Source organism: Lampetra planeri, chromosome 14 (assembly GCF_965212315.1).
Source record: "Lampetra planeri chromosome 14, kcLamPlan1.2.h2, whole genome shotgun sequence".
Taxonomy (NCBI): domain Eukaryota; kingdom Metazoa; phylum Chordata; class Hyperoartia; order Petromyzontiformes; family Petromyzontidae; genus Lampetra; species Lampetra planeri.
Window position 1 is genome coordinate 919166 of NC_136120.1, and position 16297 is coordinate 935462.

At 48.7% G+C, this 16297-nt stretch overlaps 1 protein-coding gene across 3 annotated transcripts in view; it reads left to right on the forward strand.

The window, feature by feature from the left end:
* LOC144722275 (transcription factor AP-2-beta-like) overlaps positions 1–14608 on the forward strand; it is a 38775-nt gene extending 24167 nt beyond the window's left edge. For all 3 annotated transcript variants that reach the window (XM_078600374.1, XM_078600372.1, XM_078600373.1), the window contains 3 exons: positions 2733–2851; positions 5786–5927; positions 14064–14608. In XM_078600374.1, the coding sequence (XP_078456500.1) occupies positions 2733–2851; positions 5786–5927; positions 14064–14358 (556 nt within the window). In that variant the 3' untranslated portion in view covers positions 14359–14608. The remainder of the gene's footprint in view (positions 1–2732; positions 2852–5785; positions 5928–14063) is intronic.
* Positions 14609–16297: the final 1689 nt, after the last annotated feature.

A 16297-nucleotide genomic window follows, 5' to 3' on the forward strand; every position in this document is an offset into this window, starting at 1 on the left:
TTAAACATCGTAAAAGTTTCCTACATATCCCTACGCTTACAGTCTGTAATATCATTAACAAGTGTATGCCAGTATTTGTCAATCTACTGCTGGAAGAAGGCCTCCCGATGCCGTGTGGGTCGTGAAGAGTTGTTTTGACCATACTTCACCACTCCGGTTCGGCTTTCTTGAAGTGGGGAGTATCGATGCAGATATCACTCGCCATTGGTGTTCATAGTGACGGGGAAGTGAACTCGTGTGGCCATTGTCGCGTCGCTAACCGTTCGCACCCGCCGCTATGCGTCCGGCAGTGTCAGTCTACATCGCAATGTTAACTACTGTGGAGTCCGTGTGGTTCCGATGATCGCGTGCGGCAGGGTAAATGGGTTGGCAACGCTCATTTCCATTACCCGACAGCTGGACGCAGATGTACGTATATAATCAATGGCCATGCAGAAGGGGTGATCGATGTTCCCTAGTTTGCCCTCTCCGCGTAGTCTCACCGCTTCAGGGATGTGTTGTGCATGATTATGATGAGGTCGCACTCATTATACACACATACAAGTGCTTGTCACAAAATAACCACAACACCTTGTTGATCTCGTCAAGGAGCATAAATCATCATGCGAGCTCCGATTCTCCTCGCAGCGGCTCTTGGCTGGCCATTGAACAAAGACGGGCACTGCATCGCGCGCTTTCAGATGCGCTTCTGCGGCCGTCTGGAACGCTCTTCCGATATGAGGAAGCCACTAGAGCTAAGCGCTTTTAAATCTGGATTGGAAACTCATATCTTTAGAAGTGATTTTTGTGTTTAGTTTGTTGTCCTTCCCGCGCACCTCCGATTAATACGATTGGGCACGTAGGGTGCGAAAGAAGTTCAACGTACGTACAAGTGTAAACATTCTGAACTCCTTAGCGGCAGCATTGCCTGTCCAAGTGACCAGCCATCATACGGACACCAATGAGTCTACGAGGCAGACATCCCTGTAGACCAGAGACCACGCTTCTGTCTGTCTCTACAGCTCGCAATGCTCGTCACCCGCTGTACTTCCCACCGTACACAAGTCTCTATCTCACACACGCGCGCGGAGTAACGCGTGTTCTGAAACGCTCTTCCATTAAAGAGTGGAAAAAAAATCGCCATTTTGCTCGACCAAGTGCTTATATCGTTAATATATATTTAAGCTGACACCAATGATTCGCTCTCTCCACAATTGCGATAATTACTTTGTGTTTGAAATTAAAATCCCAAGTTGAACGTGACAGCGTTCCATGCAATTAGCTTTACGCGCAGGCCACAGTGCCACATAAAATCGGGCACAATCTTGCGCGCTTACACAGTCGCTTACACACACACACGGGCGCAGATGTGATCCCTTCTAGGACACGTGTGGTAATGTGGGCCTCTGGGCGACCCGAGTTCGATTCTCGCTCACTGTCAACACCAGTGACAATAATCTGAACCAGTCATGGACCTCCCCGTAGGTCGACTCAGCCTCGAATGAGTACCTGGTGCTGTGTGTAAACATCACCACTAGGGAGACAAAGGCGGCCGGGCGTGGTGCTTGTCCACTGCGCCCTCTTGTGCGCCGTTTTCTGCCCCAACAGCCTCTGTAAGGGCTAGACGGGGGATCTTTACCTTTGTATTTGTACACGTGGTGGTGCGATGCTTAGTGTACTGCGTTATACAACTCCGGCCACCTGAGTTCAATTCACGGCCGTAGCTGACATTGATAGCGAGTGATATCTGGGCCGGACAGTCCTTGTGACCCCTTTCTTCAACCACGTCCACCCACCAGCTTGTTGAAGTATGGTCAATCAACGCGCGTGACCGACACGTTGTCCTGACAAAGGGCTGTAACAATGTTATGATAAACTGTCAGCGTGTGAATAGCTAACGTGGCTCCCAGAGTTAGAGATTCCGGGTCCGCGAGTGATATTTGAACCGATCTTCAACATTTCCCTTAGGTCGACTCAGCCTTAAATGTTTTAAAGATCATCAGGGTGTGTGTGTGTGGGGGGGGGGTGCTGGAACTTGCTATCCTCACGACCCAGTGCATATTGTCTGCCTTTAAAGATACTCGCTCACAGCACTTGTCCCAATAGTATGTTCAAAGCTGTCCGGGGCGGTGGGGAACTTTGTATTAGGGCCGAACGATTAATCGATTTCAAATCGCTCAGAAAAATTGCAAATAGATATTTTCCCGAAATCGCTCAGCCCTACTTTGTTTTGTGTTGTGTCTTATATACAATCGACATGTGGTGAGCGAGAGTCTAGTAGTGGTTAGCGCGCTGCGCTACGAACCTGGCGACCGTGGTTCGATTCCCGCTCACGGCCAACACCGGTGACGATTATCTCAACCGGACCTGGGCCTCTCCTGGTGCGATGTGTAAAATCATGGCCACTGGGGAGACAAAGGCCGTGCTGGCCTTCATCGGTGCTCGCTAACAGCAGTTGGCCCAGCAGCCTGTTCAGGCTATACGGGAGATCGTTGTTACATACATCATGCTGTATATGTTCTCACGTCTTCTTCTATGTATGCTTTCCTTTTAGGGCAGTGTTTATGGCCGAATGCGTTTGCGCTCGTTTGTGTTACTAGCATTGAAACCTGCGCACCACGAGCCCAATTGTAAGCGGCCACAAACAAACCGTGTTGTGCGTGTGTGCGCGTGTGTATGTGTGCGTGTGTGTGCGCGTGTGTGTGTGTGTGCGTATGCGTGTGGTGGTGTGCTGCTGTTGCTGTTCTCAACAGGGCAAAGTCGAAGAACGGCGGAAGATCGTTACGGGAAAAATTGGACAAAATCGGTCTGAATCTGCCGGCGGGGCGACGCAAGGCCGCCAACGTCACTTTGCTCACCTCCTTGGTGGAGGGTAAGAAGAAGACGGCCGAAAATCCGCGTCTCAATTACCGCGTCACTTTGTCGTGGCTTCCGCCCCTCTCTCTCTCTCTTTCTTCCCCCCTCTCAATCTTTCTTTGCTCCACTTTATAAACCTTCCCTTACCGGAGCGATTTGATGGAAAGTCAAACCAGTAATCAGTTTCACGTCTCATTACACTCGGATAATTAGCGTCTATACCCCTTAGCAAACTCTCCCTGGTGTTTTTCTCTCTCTCTCTCCTCCTTCTTCAAGTGACTTAAAAGCCGCGCGCAATAGAAGCCGGTGCTTAAACAATTGCTGCAGCGTCTCTAAATTAGCGTCTCTTTCTCACCTTTTTTTGTGGCGGTGGGGGTTGGGGGGGCTAGAAGGAGGAGGAGGGGGGTAAAGGCAGCGCCTTGCCAATGAGAAGCTCTCCCTCCCAACTCAGACGATGCTCTTTTGTTGAACGGCGTCAACACGTTTGCGTCGCGCAGTCGGCACGGGGACGCTGCCGCGCTGGTTGGGTTGTTGCTGTCTGTGCCGAGACAACACTTATCAGACTTAACACTGCTGCGGAGACGTCCACCATTCGTTAACTGCCTCCATTCAACCTCCCGGCGAGCCATTTTTCTTTTTGATTTCCACCCCCTCCCCAGCACACCTCCCAAAACTCCCACCCCTCTCGGTCGCGTGTGGTAGGGTAAAGTGTGGGTAGCCCCCCCCCCCCCTCAGCAGGGGCATGAGCGAGCAATTGCAGGGCTGCTCCTTTACGTTTAGCAGTGGGAGCACATGTGGAAGCAACGTTGTAGCCTATATTGCACGTGTTCTCAGCCCTTACATGTTTAACCGTGACCCCTTCAATGCATTGCATATGAGCTTAGGGCGCTTATAGCGTCGTCAGATTATTTCCCTATATGAATCGACTTCCGTTCCGTGTCCCCGCTGTCAAACGAATTCGTTTATTTTTAAGTCAATCGGCATATCGGCCTTCTGGGCTTCTGTTAAACAGCGTCAGTTGTTTAAGCAAAGCAACTCTGCACCGGTTTTGGCAGTTCAGGGTAGCTTTAAACAAATCCTGCGTGAGTTTGCCCACGTGGCTGTTGTTGTTGAGATCAACTCCCTTCCAGGCGATGGAGCCCTGCCAATGCATGTACTCAAATGCGTGGCTCTGCAGCGTCTCGATTGAATTTGTTACATAAGTTCTGCCTGTGTGCTTAATGAGCAGTCCATACGGACTACAATGTGGAGTTTATAATTGCCACACGATGCTGTCATCTAACAGAATCGAATGTTACATTTTTTTTAGTTACAATTGATAAGCGAAATTAAAAGTCTCCGCACCGTTATTGTATTAACGTGATGTATCGTAAAAACAGGGAAGAAGTTAATTTAAATTTGCACTCGCTTGTTAAACGAGTATTTATTTCGTGTAATATAAAGGAATGGTGTTATTACATTTAGCGCCGAGGTCGTTAGGGTTTTGTTCGCTCCCAACAATAGATTAGCAGAGCGACTCACAGCACAACAAGGCAGCAGACATTCCCCGTCCCATATCGTCGGTCCCTTTTTAATATAATCCAAAGAATGCATCCTCATTAAAGCAAAAATAATATAACATTATTTGTTCATTACGTCTCGTTAAGCATAACGAGAATTCTCTCCGCGTAAATAGATTTCGCCTAATCACTTCGTTTGCCCACATAAAATATTACATTCATTACCCGATGTCTAATTACGAGCGCGGAGTGCCCATTTCCTACGCGGTTAAAAACGCCGCGTCGCCCCAATGAACGATATTTGGGCTGCGGCGGTGACAGCCTCAAACGCCGTGTGTTTTGTGCCTTGTGGAAACGTCCGAATCCCATTCTATCCCGCACATGCTGCAGTCGAGCGCTTCAGCCCTGAGCGCCTTCTATGTCACGCCTTTTAAAACCGCCGCCTTCAGACTAGAATCCACATCAGCAGCGGTGGCAGCGGCGAGAGCAGAAGTGTTCACGATTTGCTACCTACGAGCACCAGTGCTCGCATAGATAGTGTAGCAAATACAGTGCAACAATTCGTAAAAAGATCGAGTCACATTATACTGTACACGTGCAAAAAAAAAGCCTCTTAAGTAACACATTAAAGAGGAAATGACGAATCCTTTGTGTGTCAAGCTGACCCCATCATCGTTAGCACGGTGGCCTACGTACGGTGCGAAAGAAGTTCGACGTACACCATTGCGCATATGCTGCCGCACAGTGCTCTGCGTAGCCGCTCAGCTCAAAACGACGGAGATGGCGGACTTGAGTTCATTATTGTATGCGACAGGAGGACAAGCAGGGGGCAAGCCGTTTGGTAATTTTAACAACAACAAATCACATTCACATGCTCCACTAGGGGGGGTGGGGGGGGGGGATAAGGAATCACCAAACCTCAAAGACCGCACGCAAACATTTTTGGATGGAGACTCGCGTGCACATTTCCGACACATCGCATGCATCACGGATATATTTTGCACAATCCAGAGGAGACGCGTCTGCACGGGCAGATGCGTAGATCGATTGTCTTAGCCTGGACATGAATGAAACCTGATTGCTCAGAACGGGCAGCCTGCGCATAGGAGCCTGTCTCGAAGTGGCATCCTGTCAAAAGGCACTATGTGACCGAGCATGACGATGTTAGTGCGCGCATGTGCGGGCATGCGCACGTCCGTAAGTGTAGTGGCTAGAGCACACAGGACTGGTTATGGGCCTCCCCTAGCTCGACTCAGCCTCAAATGAGTAACCGGTTGATGCGGAGTGGGAGTATCAATGCAGAGTGTTGAGAGGTCAAAGGTGGCCCCGTTCGGGCCTTAATAGGCGCTCGCTAACAGCGCTTGTTTCAACAGTCTGTGAAAGGCTACATGGGGGATCGTCGTGCCTGTCTGTCCGTCTGTGTGCGCGTGTCTTGTTTTATTCTCGAGCAGGAGAAGCGGTGCACCTCGCCCGGGATTTTGGATTTGTTTGCGAGACAGAATTCCCTGCTAAGGCCGCAGCTGACTTTCTAAATCGCCAGCACTCGGACCCAGGAGATCTGCACAGTCGCAAGAACATGCTCCTGGCCACAAAGTAGGTCCCCCGCTGCACGCTGGCTTTCAAAGTGTGACGCCTCCAGGGCCACATAGGCGTTCTCTCGTAGGACGGTTGTGTGTGTGTGTGCGTTGGTTGGTTGGCATGGGGAGCGGTGGTGCAACGGTTAGCGTGCTGTGCTATGAACCTGGCGACCCGGATTCGATTCCTGCTCACGGCCAACACTGGTGACGATTAGCCGAGCCGGTCCTGGGCCTCCCCTAGGTCGACTCATCCACAAATGAGTAACTGGTGTGAACATCGCCACTGGGGAGACAAAGGCGGCAGGGCGTGGTGTTGGCCCTCGTGTACCGTGACGGCCTTCATAGTTGCTCGCTAGCAGCACTTGCCCCAACACTCTCTTAAGGCTATATGGGGGATATTTGTCTTTGGTTGGTGGCAGGCGCTCCTGCAGTGGTTAGTGCACTGCCCTGATGATGACAGCCAACCCGAGCTCGATTCCCGACCACGGCTAACACCGGTGTTGAGTTATATCTTAATCCGGTCATGGACCTCCTCTAGGTCGGCTCAGACTGGAATCAGTACCTGGGGCGGTGTGTGAACGCCAGGAGAGTACTGTGGAGGTCAAAGCGGACGAGCGTGGGTTACCGGTCACACCACCCCGCCGTGCGGAGCCAAGACCTTACTCCACTGCTGGATGAAGGTCTCCGCAAAGTGTCGCCCATCTCTCAACGATCTTGCGATGTCATTCTGGACTTGACAGGTGCTCGCTAAGAGCATGTAGCACCACAAGGTTTATTTAAAACAGAAAGGCATATGCAAAGGGGAAAAAATGTTAGAGGTCAAATTAATTGTGGGTCACAAGACGTCTGGACCACCCTGTACAGTAATGCCCCGGTGTACGTTGGGGGTGGAGTGGGGGGGGGATTGCGTTTCTGAAAGGTGCGACGACGAATATTGAAACGATGTCAAATCAAAGCAATTGACAGGGTCAGTGGTAGTAGGGTCAGTGGTAGTAGTGGGTTGGACGGACGATGCCATCGATGACGGGAGTGCGTGGGGTTGAGGCGTCGCAAATTGGTTAGTGGGACTCGTAAAGCGACGGCGTATTTGAGAAACGACGGCAAAGGGGGGGGGGGGGGGACGTAAGTTGGGGTATTGCTCTCCGTGCTCGCACCTCGGATTGTGCACGGTTGGCGACGTATGGTGCTAAAGAAGTACAACATGTACGTATGTACAAGTGCAAACCGATGTGGTTCGATTCCACCGTTGACGAAGGGAGCAATCTGTGGCCGCTTGTTCGTGGTGTACTGCACGATGTGCGGTGGCGAGAAGGCCTCTAGGAGATGTAAACTCCCTCGCCTTTTATGCAGGAGGTCGTGGGTTCGATCCCGACCCTAACGACGCCTGTATATTTAGAGTTTGTATATCCTCTCTCCCCGTGGTCGTGTGGATTTTTCATCCGGGCACTCCGGTTTTTCCCTCTACATTTAGAATCAACATGCGCTCAGAGTATTTGGCTGCTAAATTTCCACGTGATGATGATCCACTTTGTTGGGCTACCATTTGTGTCCAGGTCGCTTCTGACAAAGAGCTCTCTAGCTCGGTGGGCCTTACCTGGTAAGATAAAAAAAAATGTGTATCGTTTAGTCGTATGTGTACCGGCGAGTTTGTCGTGAGGAGGAATGCCTCCCCCGGGACATGTCCTTGGGACGTGCTCATCAATGCTCGCCATCTGCAACGCTGACGTTACGGATTTCGAGATGCGCTCCCGATGGTTCATCATCTAACAACGCAGGCTTTGGCGACCAATGTTGTTCATGATAAGGCTTTTTTTGGGGGGGGCTAACATCGCGTATATGTAAATGTGCTGTACTCCCACCTCCACCCGACACTGCCAATTAGTCAGGTTGGTCACGTGAACTGAACATACCAAACATGCCTGATGATGCCGGTTGTTGTGATCACCAGCGAAACGTCGCACTCAATTACATATGTCGTGGGTTTTGCTCTCCAACACACCGGTGGTGCTGAAGTAGTAAATAATTTGCACATTCTGTTCACGTGACAAACATTACTAATTGGCTGTGTCGTGTGGAAGTGGGTTTAGGACACTGTTACATTTACGTGACCTAATCCAAAACAACGTTGTCATGAGGACACCATCTGTTTGCCAGGGCCAGTTGCCCCTTCTCTTTACAATGGACGATAAAGGCGCAGCTCTGCAATTGCCTGCTCACGAGGGTGTTTGGCCTACTCTTCCACGCTGGTCAGACGTCTTGGAAGAGGTGGGAGTTCTCATACCCTACCCCACGACACACGACCTGCTGATCGGCTCACTCCATTTGCAATCACCATGCAACCTTTTGTTTTTCAATACGCAAAAGTCCCCATGAGTTTGAAGTTTCAATTTCACGTTGGGGAGTTTGTCCAAATCCTAGTTTCAGTTTCATTTATTTGGTATAGCCCTGCGAGCCATTCGGCTCTTGAATCGGGTGCAACCGCAACAAACGAAAATATGAACAAGAAACATATTAAAGTGACTATGCGCAAACAGAAAAATCCAGGAAAAAACAGCAAAGTCTTCCAGAAAAAGCACCGAGTGTTCTGCGTGTGGGGAGAAACCGAAGTCGCTGTCATCATGATCATCATTAGCAGCAGCCATGGTCAACCCACTGATGTATGAAGGCCTCGTCAATCCGCGATATAATAACCAACCTAGCACCTGCACACGAGATAACTTCATCGCTCCACCTTATTGATGGAAGTCCTCTTGGACGCAGTTCTTTTCATTCGCTGACAGCCCGTCAGCGTTCTTGACCATCTGCCATAATTCCTTGCGGCGACCGAAGCACCCGGCTAACACCCACCGAACGAACGAGTGGATGACGCTGCCAACGTCCGCACAGACGGGCGAACAAACATATTTCTCTCGCTACTGCCAGCCACATCCTGGCCACCTTCGAAGCCCAATCTCTGCGCGATTCACCAACCCCCTTGGCACCAAAGCGCCCCGTCACGCGAGTAAGGGCGCGGGGCGAGGGGAAGACTGCTTCATCCGAAGTACGAGTCTCAAACGGTTCAAATTAAGAGCAGCGTCGTTCCTTGTCCAGAGGAGACGTGCTTCTTTTTATTGTTGTTGTTATGACAGCAAATGGATCGTGACAGAGGCGGCATTGATTGGACCTCACGTTGCGTCGCTCTCATCACCCATCCCCCTCGAGACGGGGCCTCCCCCTTTGTGCTGCGGGTGCCGGCGCTGACTGATGGCGCTGCTCATTATGCGCGTTCCAGTGCGCGGTGGTGATTAAACGATCACTCCACGTCCGCGCGGACGCCAATCGCGCGCCACTCTGGCGGCGGCGCTTGATCGCAGCGCGATCGCGCGGGCATCTGTCAGCGCGTGCGGCGTGCGCGGTTGATGAGCGAGAGTCGTAAGTCGTCGTCGTCGTCGTCGACTTAGGTCTGCGTGTCCAGCCTTCAGGATATCGCCTCCTCACGCTGAATGCGTTCGAGTGGGAGCGCGGTGGTTGCGTTATTGGAGCCGTCCAATACCCGAGTTCGATTCCGCCCCCCCTCCTCCCCCCGGTGCCCACGGTTAACGCGAGTGTCGAGCGAGGCACGGATCGGTTCTGCCCAGCACCAACCATCCTCACCGTCCCGCACTAGAACCGGCCGGGTGAAATATCGCCGAACGAGAACCCTCGTGACTGACACGGCATGGGGGAGAGGCTTTTGTTTGTTTTACGCAGCAGTGGATTGACAGAGGGGTGCACGCATCTTCATATTGAACACATCATTTGGTATTTATTTTGCTTCAGTGCAATGCTTGACTGTGATTGTACATGAAGACTGTGTGCATGGCGTCTAAGCAATAAGCAGCGGTAAAGGGCCGTCCATTTAGTTCGTACGCATGGAGGGGGAGGGGGGGTTAACCCAAATGCGTTCGCTTGCGTATGGGGGGTCTACTGACAATGTGCGTACGCATCGGAAACGGGGGGGAGTGAAGCCTCGATAATAATTTGTCTACATTGGCCTTAAAATGAGTTAGATAGTCCGGCGGTGGACTGTCTGTTTTCTTAAACACGTTAATATTATTCATCCTTGATCGTTTCTGCGTGGATTAAATATTGGCCGTTCTATAGGATTCGGGGGGGGGGGGGGGTGCGTCAAGCTACGTACACAGGTGGGGGGGGGGGGGGGTAAAAAGTCCGCGTGCGTACAGGGAGGGGGGAGGGATCCTGTTTTAACATATTTTTGCGTTCGTGCTAAATGGATGGCCCCTAATGCCATGCAGTGACAAAGCACCGTGCTTCTGCCACGGTCAGAATTGATCTAGGAACAATGGCCGTTGTGTGCATGTAGAAATCGGAGGTGCGGGGGAAGGAAAGCAAAACTAAAGTCCAAGACGTAGTTCTCAAGAAAATAGTTCATTCTTAATTTTAGAACTTTCGTGACTGCAGGAATTATTATTTGGTTATTTCGGTTAAGTCACGTCTAAAGATAAAATAATAGATTAAATTAAATAATAGAATACGACGTTTCGATTGCAACACAAGCAATCATCATCAGGTATAATGAAATAGCGACATAATATCTAACCAGAAAACTATAGACAGACATATTAGCAGACAGATATCACAAGATACATACATAGCGAGAGCAACACAGGTGACAGAGAGGGGTGATCGTCTCTGTGGGGTGGCCTTAAATAGACAGAGGGGGGGCGGAGGCAGAGAGAGGGAGGGGGGTTAGAAAAAATTAGCATATCAATGAGTGGTCCAAAAGAAAACGTGGTGCTGCGAGTACGATGGCACAGCAAGCAAGCCTGAAAATCAGGAGAAAGACACACTAAAATTAAATAACCTAGTAAAATATCGAAATGTAATGTAATACAACACAGAGGGTCGGTCAACACACAATTAACGCATAGCCTGGTTGATTACGTATTTCAAAGATTGCTAAGTTAGAATTTAAGTGTGAACATTCTAAAGAGGACACAGGCAGATAAAACAAGTCGCCAGAGAGAGAGAAAAAAGATAAGCTTAAAACTTCCCCGTAGAAGTGGTTCAATCTTAATTTTAGAACTTTCGTGACTGCAGGAATTATTATTTGGTTCTTTCGGTTAAGTCACGTCTAAAGATAAAATAATAAATTAAATTAAATAATAGAATACGACGTTTCGATTGCAACACAAGCAATCATCATCAGGTATAATGAAATAGCGACATAATATCTAACCAGAAAACTATAGACAGACATATTAGCAGACAGATATCACAAGATACATACATAGCGAGAGCAACACAGGTGACAGAGAGGGGTGATCGTCTCTGTGGGGTGGCCTTAAATAGACAGAGGGGGGGGCGGAGGCAGAGAGAGGGAGGGGGGTTAGAAAAAATTAGCATATCAATGAGTGGTCCAAAAGAAAACGTGGTGCTGCGAGTACGATGGCACAGCAAGCAAGCCTGAAAATCAGGAGAAAGACACACTAAAATTAAATAACCTAGTAAAATATCGAAATGTAATGTAATACAACACAGAGGGTCGGTCAACACACAATTAACGCATAGCCTAGTTCATTGTTTTCCTTCTCCCGCACCTCCGATTAGCGCGGTTGGCTACGTACGGTGCGAAAAAAGTTCGACATTCATGGATGCATACGGATAGGGTCGCGGTTCGGGATAGAGCGGACACCGTTGTCCAGAGCAGTAGCGTCGTTGGTTGGCACGAGCCTGGCACGAGGATTGATGTCGTGCCCCGTGTTCGTCTCCCCGTCGTGCGCGTCCTTCGGGAGCAGTTGCAGCGCCTGTGCACTCGACGACAGTCACGTGCACGGGGGCGCTGGCCTCGGCAGCGACGCGAAGCGATTTGCGACAATTCCCCACAGTTGGCGTTTGAGGAGCGCGCCAGTTGCGAGGTTAATTAAAACGGCACCTCGGCGCACGTGGCAATCCAGCGTTCGAGTGGAGCCGTTAATTGGCAATTGCTGCTCAGAGTCGATGTTGATCTGTCGACCGCCTTAATGCGAAGGTCACGCAATGAGGCTACCGATGAAGAGCTATCGACACGTTTTGAGAATTGGATAATTAAAAAAATAGGTATATAGGTATCTACGTAAATGTAAGGTTCATGTGTAAGCACATTGTTAATACGAGAATGTTTTTTTTAAATAGAAAAAACATGTAATTTAATTGTAAGCTTTTATTGTATACAGTCTGCTGTGTAGGCGGTGGTGCACACGCGAACAATAACACAAACTCGACAGCGGCCCATTCTTCATAGCTGCTGGAGAAGGGAGCATTGCCCGAAACGTTCGTCCGTGGGGTTTCCCATTAGGGGAGGGGTGTATTGACGAATGTATCGAGTTACCGTAAAGATAAATGAGTATCGATTATAGTGATAAAAACAAAACACACGGTCCGCGTTATTAAAATTACGGAAATTAAAAAAACAATAATCGCCACGTGTGTTTACCTGTACGATTTGTCTACAGTAAAATTATATATATATATATAAAATTTCTTAAGTAATTACAGTTTATATGCGGCATTACACGGGTCATTGCATGCGGCGCTTTGCCTTCTCTTGAATCCAGCTCAATAAAAACCAATGACACCGTTGCGCGTGTGAGGGAGGCTATATAAACGTCCATTCACGTTTCATTCATTTGGACCCCCCACACGATAATATGCCAGCGCAAAGTACGAAAAAAAATTGTTTCGGTGCTTCAATTTTTTCAATTAAAAGATGTCCTGAGTGTAATTTAGTGCCTGTGCGTGCGTGCGTTGTTTAAGGGGAGTAACCCGCTGGAACGCGTTGTAGACCGTATGTAGACCGCATGTAGACTGCATGTAGACTGCATGTAGACCGCATGTAGACCGCATGTAGACCGCATGTAGACCGCATGTTGACCGCATGTAGACTGCATGTAGACCTCATGTAGACCGCATGTGGACTGCATGTAGACCGCATGTGGACCGCATGTAGACCGCATGTAGACCGCATGTAGACTGCATGTAGACTGTATTGTATGGTGATGCTTGCTACTGTTGTTTAACTACTTGCCCGATTTCGTTACATTGAGGACTGCTTCGCAAGTGACCATCACGTGTGTGATAATAATATTATAATTGTTTAATTCATTTATTCTAAATTATACCGAACGCAGCTCAGGTACTTGTGTTGCGTTCTAAGATGAATGTATGAGAAAATAGACTTGCGTATTGCAATAATGCATCATTGCACACTACAGCAGCATATAATAACGCCGTACATCGATATGTAAATTCCCCGCAAAACATTCGTGACATATCACATTTAACGGGATATATTTAACATATTTCAATGTGTTTACTCTACTGATGAGCACAAAGATCGCGTGACTAAAGGGTTAAGGTGGTGCCGGAAAAACGAAAGCGAATATACTAAAATATGTAGATATATTTAATTTTAATGTGAGGATACAGAAAACGGAAGTTGAGTTAATATGTTTGACCTCTATTAATTCACGGGGGGAGTGGTGGCGCACTGGTTAGCACACTTCACCGTGAACCCAGCGCCGCTTGAGTTCGATTCCTGGCCATGGCTAACAGTCTATTGTTTCGGTCTTTCGGTAAAGTCACGTAGATAGGTTCAAAGTAAACAACAAAAAAATACAAAAAACTACGACGTTTCAATCACAACACAAGCGATCGTCATCATCTTTCCTCCTGATGACGATCGCTTGTGTTGTGATCAAAACGTCGTCGTTTTTTTGTTATTTTTTTCTTTGAACTTATCTACGTAACTTTACCGAAAGATCCAAAGAATATGAATTCCTGCAGTCACAAAAGCTTTTAGTCAAGAGTTATAATATCTGAACGGGTCCCCTTCACGCAACCGTTCGTTGGACCCGAAGTATGGCCAAAGAGCCCTCGTGACCGACACGACACGATTGATCCGACAGGAGGCTTGACAAATGACTGTGACGTGTAAATTAGGTATTATTGATACGTGCACATCGCCAGGTTGATCTCAAAACTGCCCCGTATTTATTTAAACGGACTCTCGCCAAAGAGACAAGCTCGCGGCTTAACACCGCACTCACCTCACCCTCTCTCCCCGCCACTCTCCTCCCCCTATCCCGTTTCCCTACCCCCCTCCCCTCAACACCACCTTTCTCTTCACTCGCAGGCAAATCTGTAAAGAGTTCATGGACCTGTTGACACAGGACCGTTCCCCGCTGGGCAACACGCGACCTCCCCCCATCCTGGAGCCGGGCATTCAGAGCTGCCTAACGCACTTCAGCCTCATCACGCACGGCTTCGGCAGCCCCGCCATCTGCGCAGCGATGACCGCCCTGCAGAACTACCTGAACGAGTCTCTGAAGGCCATGGACAAGATGTACCTGAACAGCTCCAGCAACAGTCACAGTAATGCGGAGAACTCGGGCAAAGCGAGCGACAAAGACGAGAAGCACCGAAAGTGATGATGCTGGAGGGGGCTGGGAGGTGGAGAAGGAGGTGGTGGAGGAGGAGAGTGTGGAGGATGAAAGTCGTCGTCGCGTGTGCAAGGAGGATAACACAAACAAAGCAAGCTCTATCCGTGACATCGGGCAAGGAAGGACGCTCTGAAACCGGGACTCTGTTCACCTTCCAGTGGTTTCAGTTTATAGCCGCGTTGTCTCAAATTTAGGAGAGGGGGGAAAAAACAACACCACTAAAAGGCAGCGAACGAAATAATAAGCGGAAGAAGACCACGGAGAGAGAGAGCCGCCTACGAATACGCGATTCAATCGCTGTTGAAGAGGGTTTCTCTTCGTCCAGCCCCCCCCCCTCCCTTATTATTTCCCCCGTGCCACGGGTCAACGGTCCTCAATGCATTCTAATTGTGTCGCCCGTGTTAAACAGACTGCCCCAAATTGTTAGCGGTTAATTCTCCAGCTGAGTGCGTCGTAGCCTCCAGTGCTGTGCCGACTCGCACATTGGACAGGTCCGAGTTTCGGCTCTTTCGCTCGATTTAGGATATAATTTCGACGGGAGGGAGGGCGGGAGGGGAGGGGTGGGGGGAGGGGGGTGGAGGGGAGGGGTGGAGGGGGATGCGGGAGGGGGGGAGTCTTTTTGACGTGAATGTCTATTTATTTATGTGCAGTTTTATTGGGGATTGTAAATACGGTGCACGTTTCATTTGCTACAGTATATCAGTGAATTCTCGTGATAATAATATGTTCAACACTATCAATGTTTTCGTGTCATTTTAAATGGTGTGCTGGGAAATTAGAGTAGATGAATGGCTGTTCGGGATACAGTGTATTGTATATTGTTGGGATTTGTAGATAAAAGACAATCAAAATACAAATACTGTATTACAAAAAAAAGGGATAAAGGCAAACACAGCTACAACAGCAACAACAAATTGGACTAAGCTTATCGAAAATTTGTATCTGTATGATATTTTGTCATTTGACTTACTACAAAAAAAGTGATTTCGTAATTTTGGCCATTGGTTTAATAAATGTCACATGCGTTGTTCCAAGACCTTGTCGTCCATGAATCTGCTGAGAGAAGATGTCCTATTGCTAATCACCATCGACATTTTCCTTCTTGCCCCTTGCGTAATAGCCTCTCATTACACCACGTGACGTTGTACTGTATATATATACTTACGTGTACAACATGAATAATGTTCCAATCGAGCACACAGTGTTTCTTCAGTGTTAGGCTAATTGTGTACACCGTCCGGTTAAGTGGTGCAACAGTCGTATCCGTCTGTCATGTTCTCGTGTTCTCGAAAAGTCCGTGGCCCACTGGAAACATTAACCCCCCTTTTTTCAATGTCACGAACGCGGCTCTCTGCGTTCCAGTTTCCCCCTCCTATACGAGTGCCATAGGCGTCGACTTTACCGAGCGGAATTTTGATACATGATACGTGCTTATATTAAAAAAAACCCAAGGGAAAACAACAACATCTAAAAACGGACATAAATAAATCAAGATTTGTTTTCTAAGCGAAGGATCGGTAGTAGTGGTTTGTTATTCTCTGGCTCCTCTGGAATACGATGCGATGTTAAGGTATTAGCATCAGATGTTCGATCACTTGAACCCATTTATGGACTCGATGAGGAGGGGGCGCGCGTGTGGCGAGGGAGGGGCGGGGGGATTTGGGAGGGCATGAACTTGAGGTGCTCTTTGAAACTTACGGTGACGCTTGAATATGTTTTGTAAGGAATTAGATTTAAATATTGTATTAAAATGATACTATTATGAGAACTGCAGAATACAGTAGTTTACTTTTGACCGTGACAAAGCGTGAGATTACCACACACACACACAATGTGTTTACGTGAACAGCACGCGTGCTGTTACACCATAGATCCCCGGTATAACACGCACAGGTTTGCTGGGTGAGTTCTCATGAGCGAGCACCTA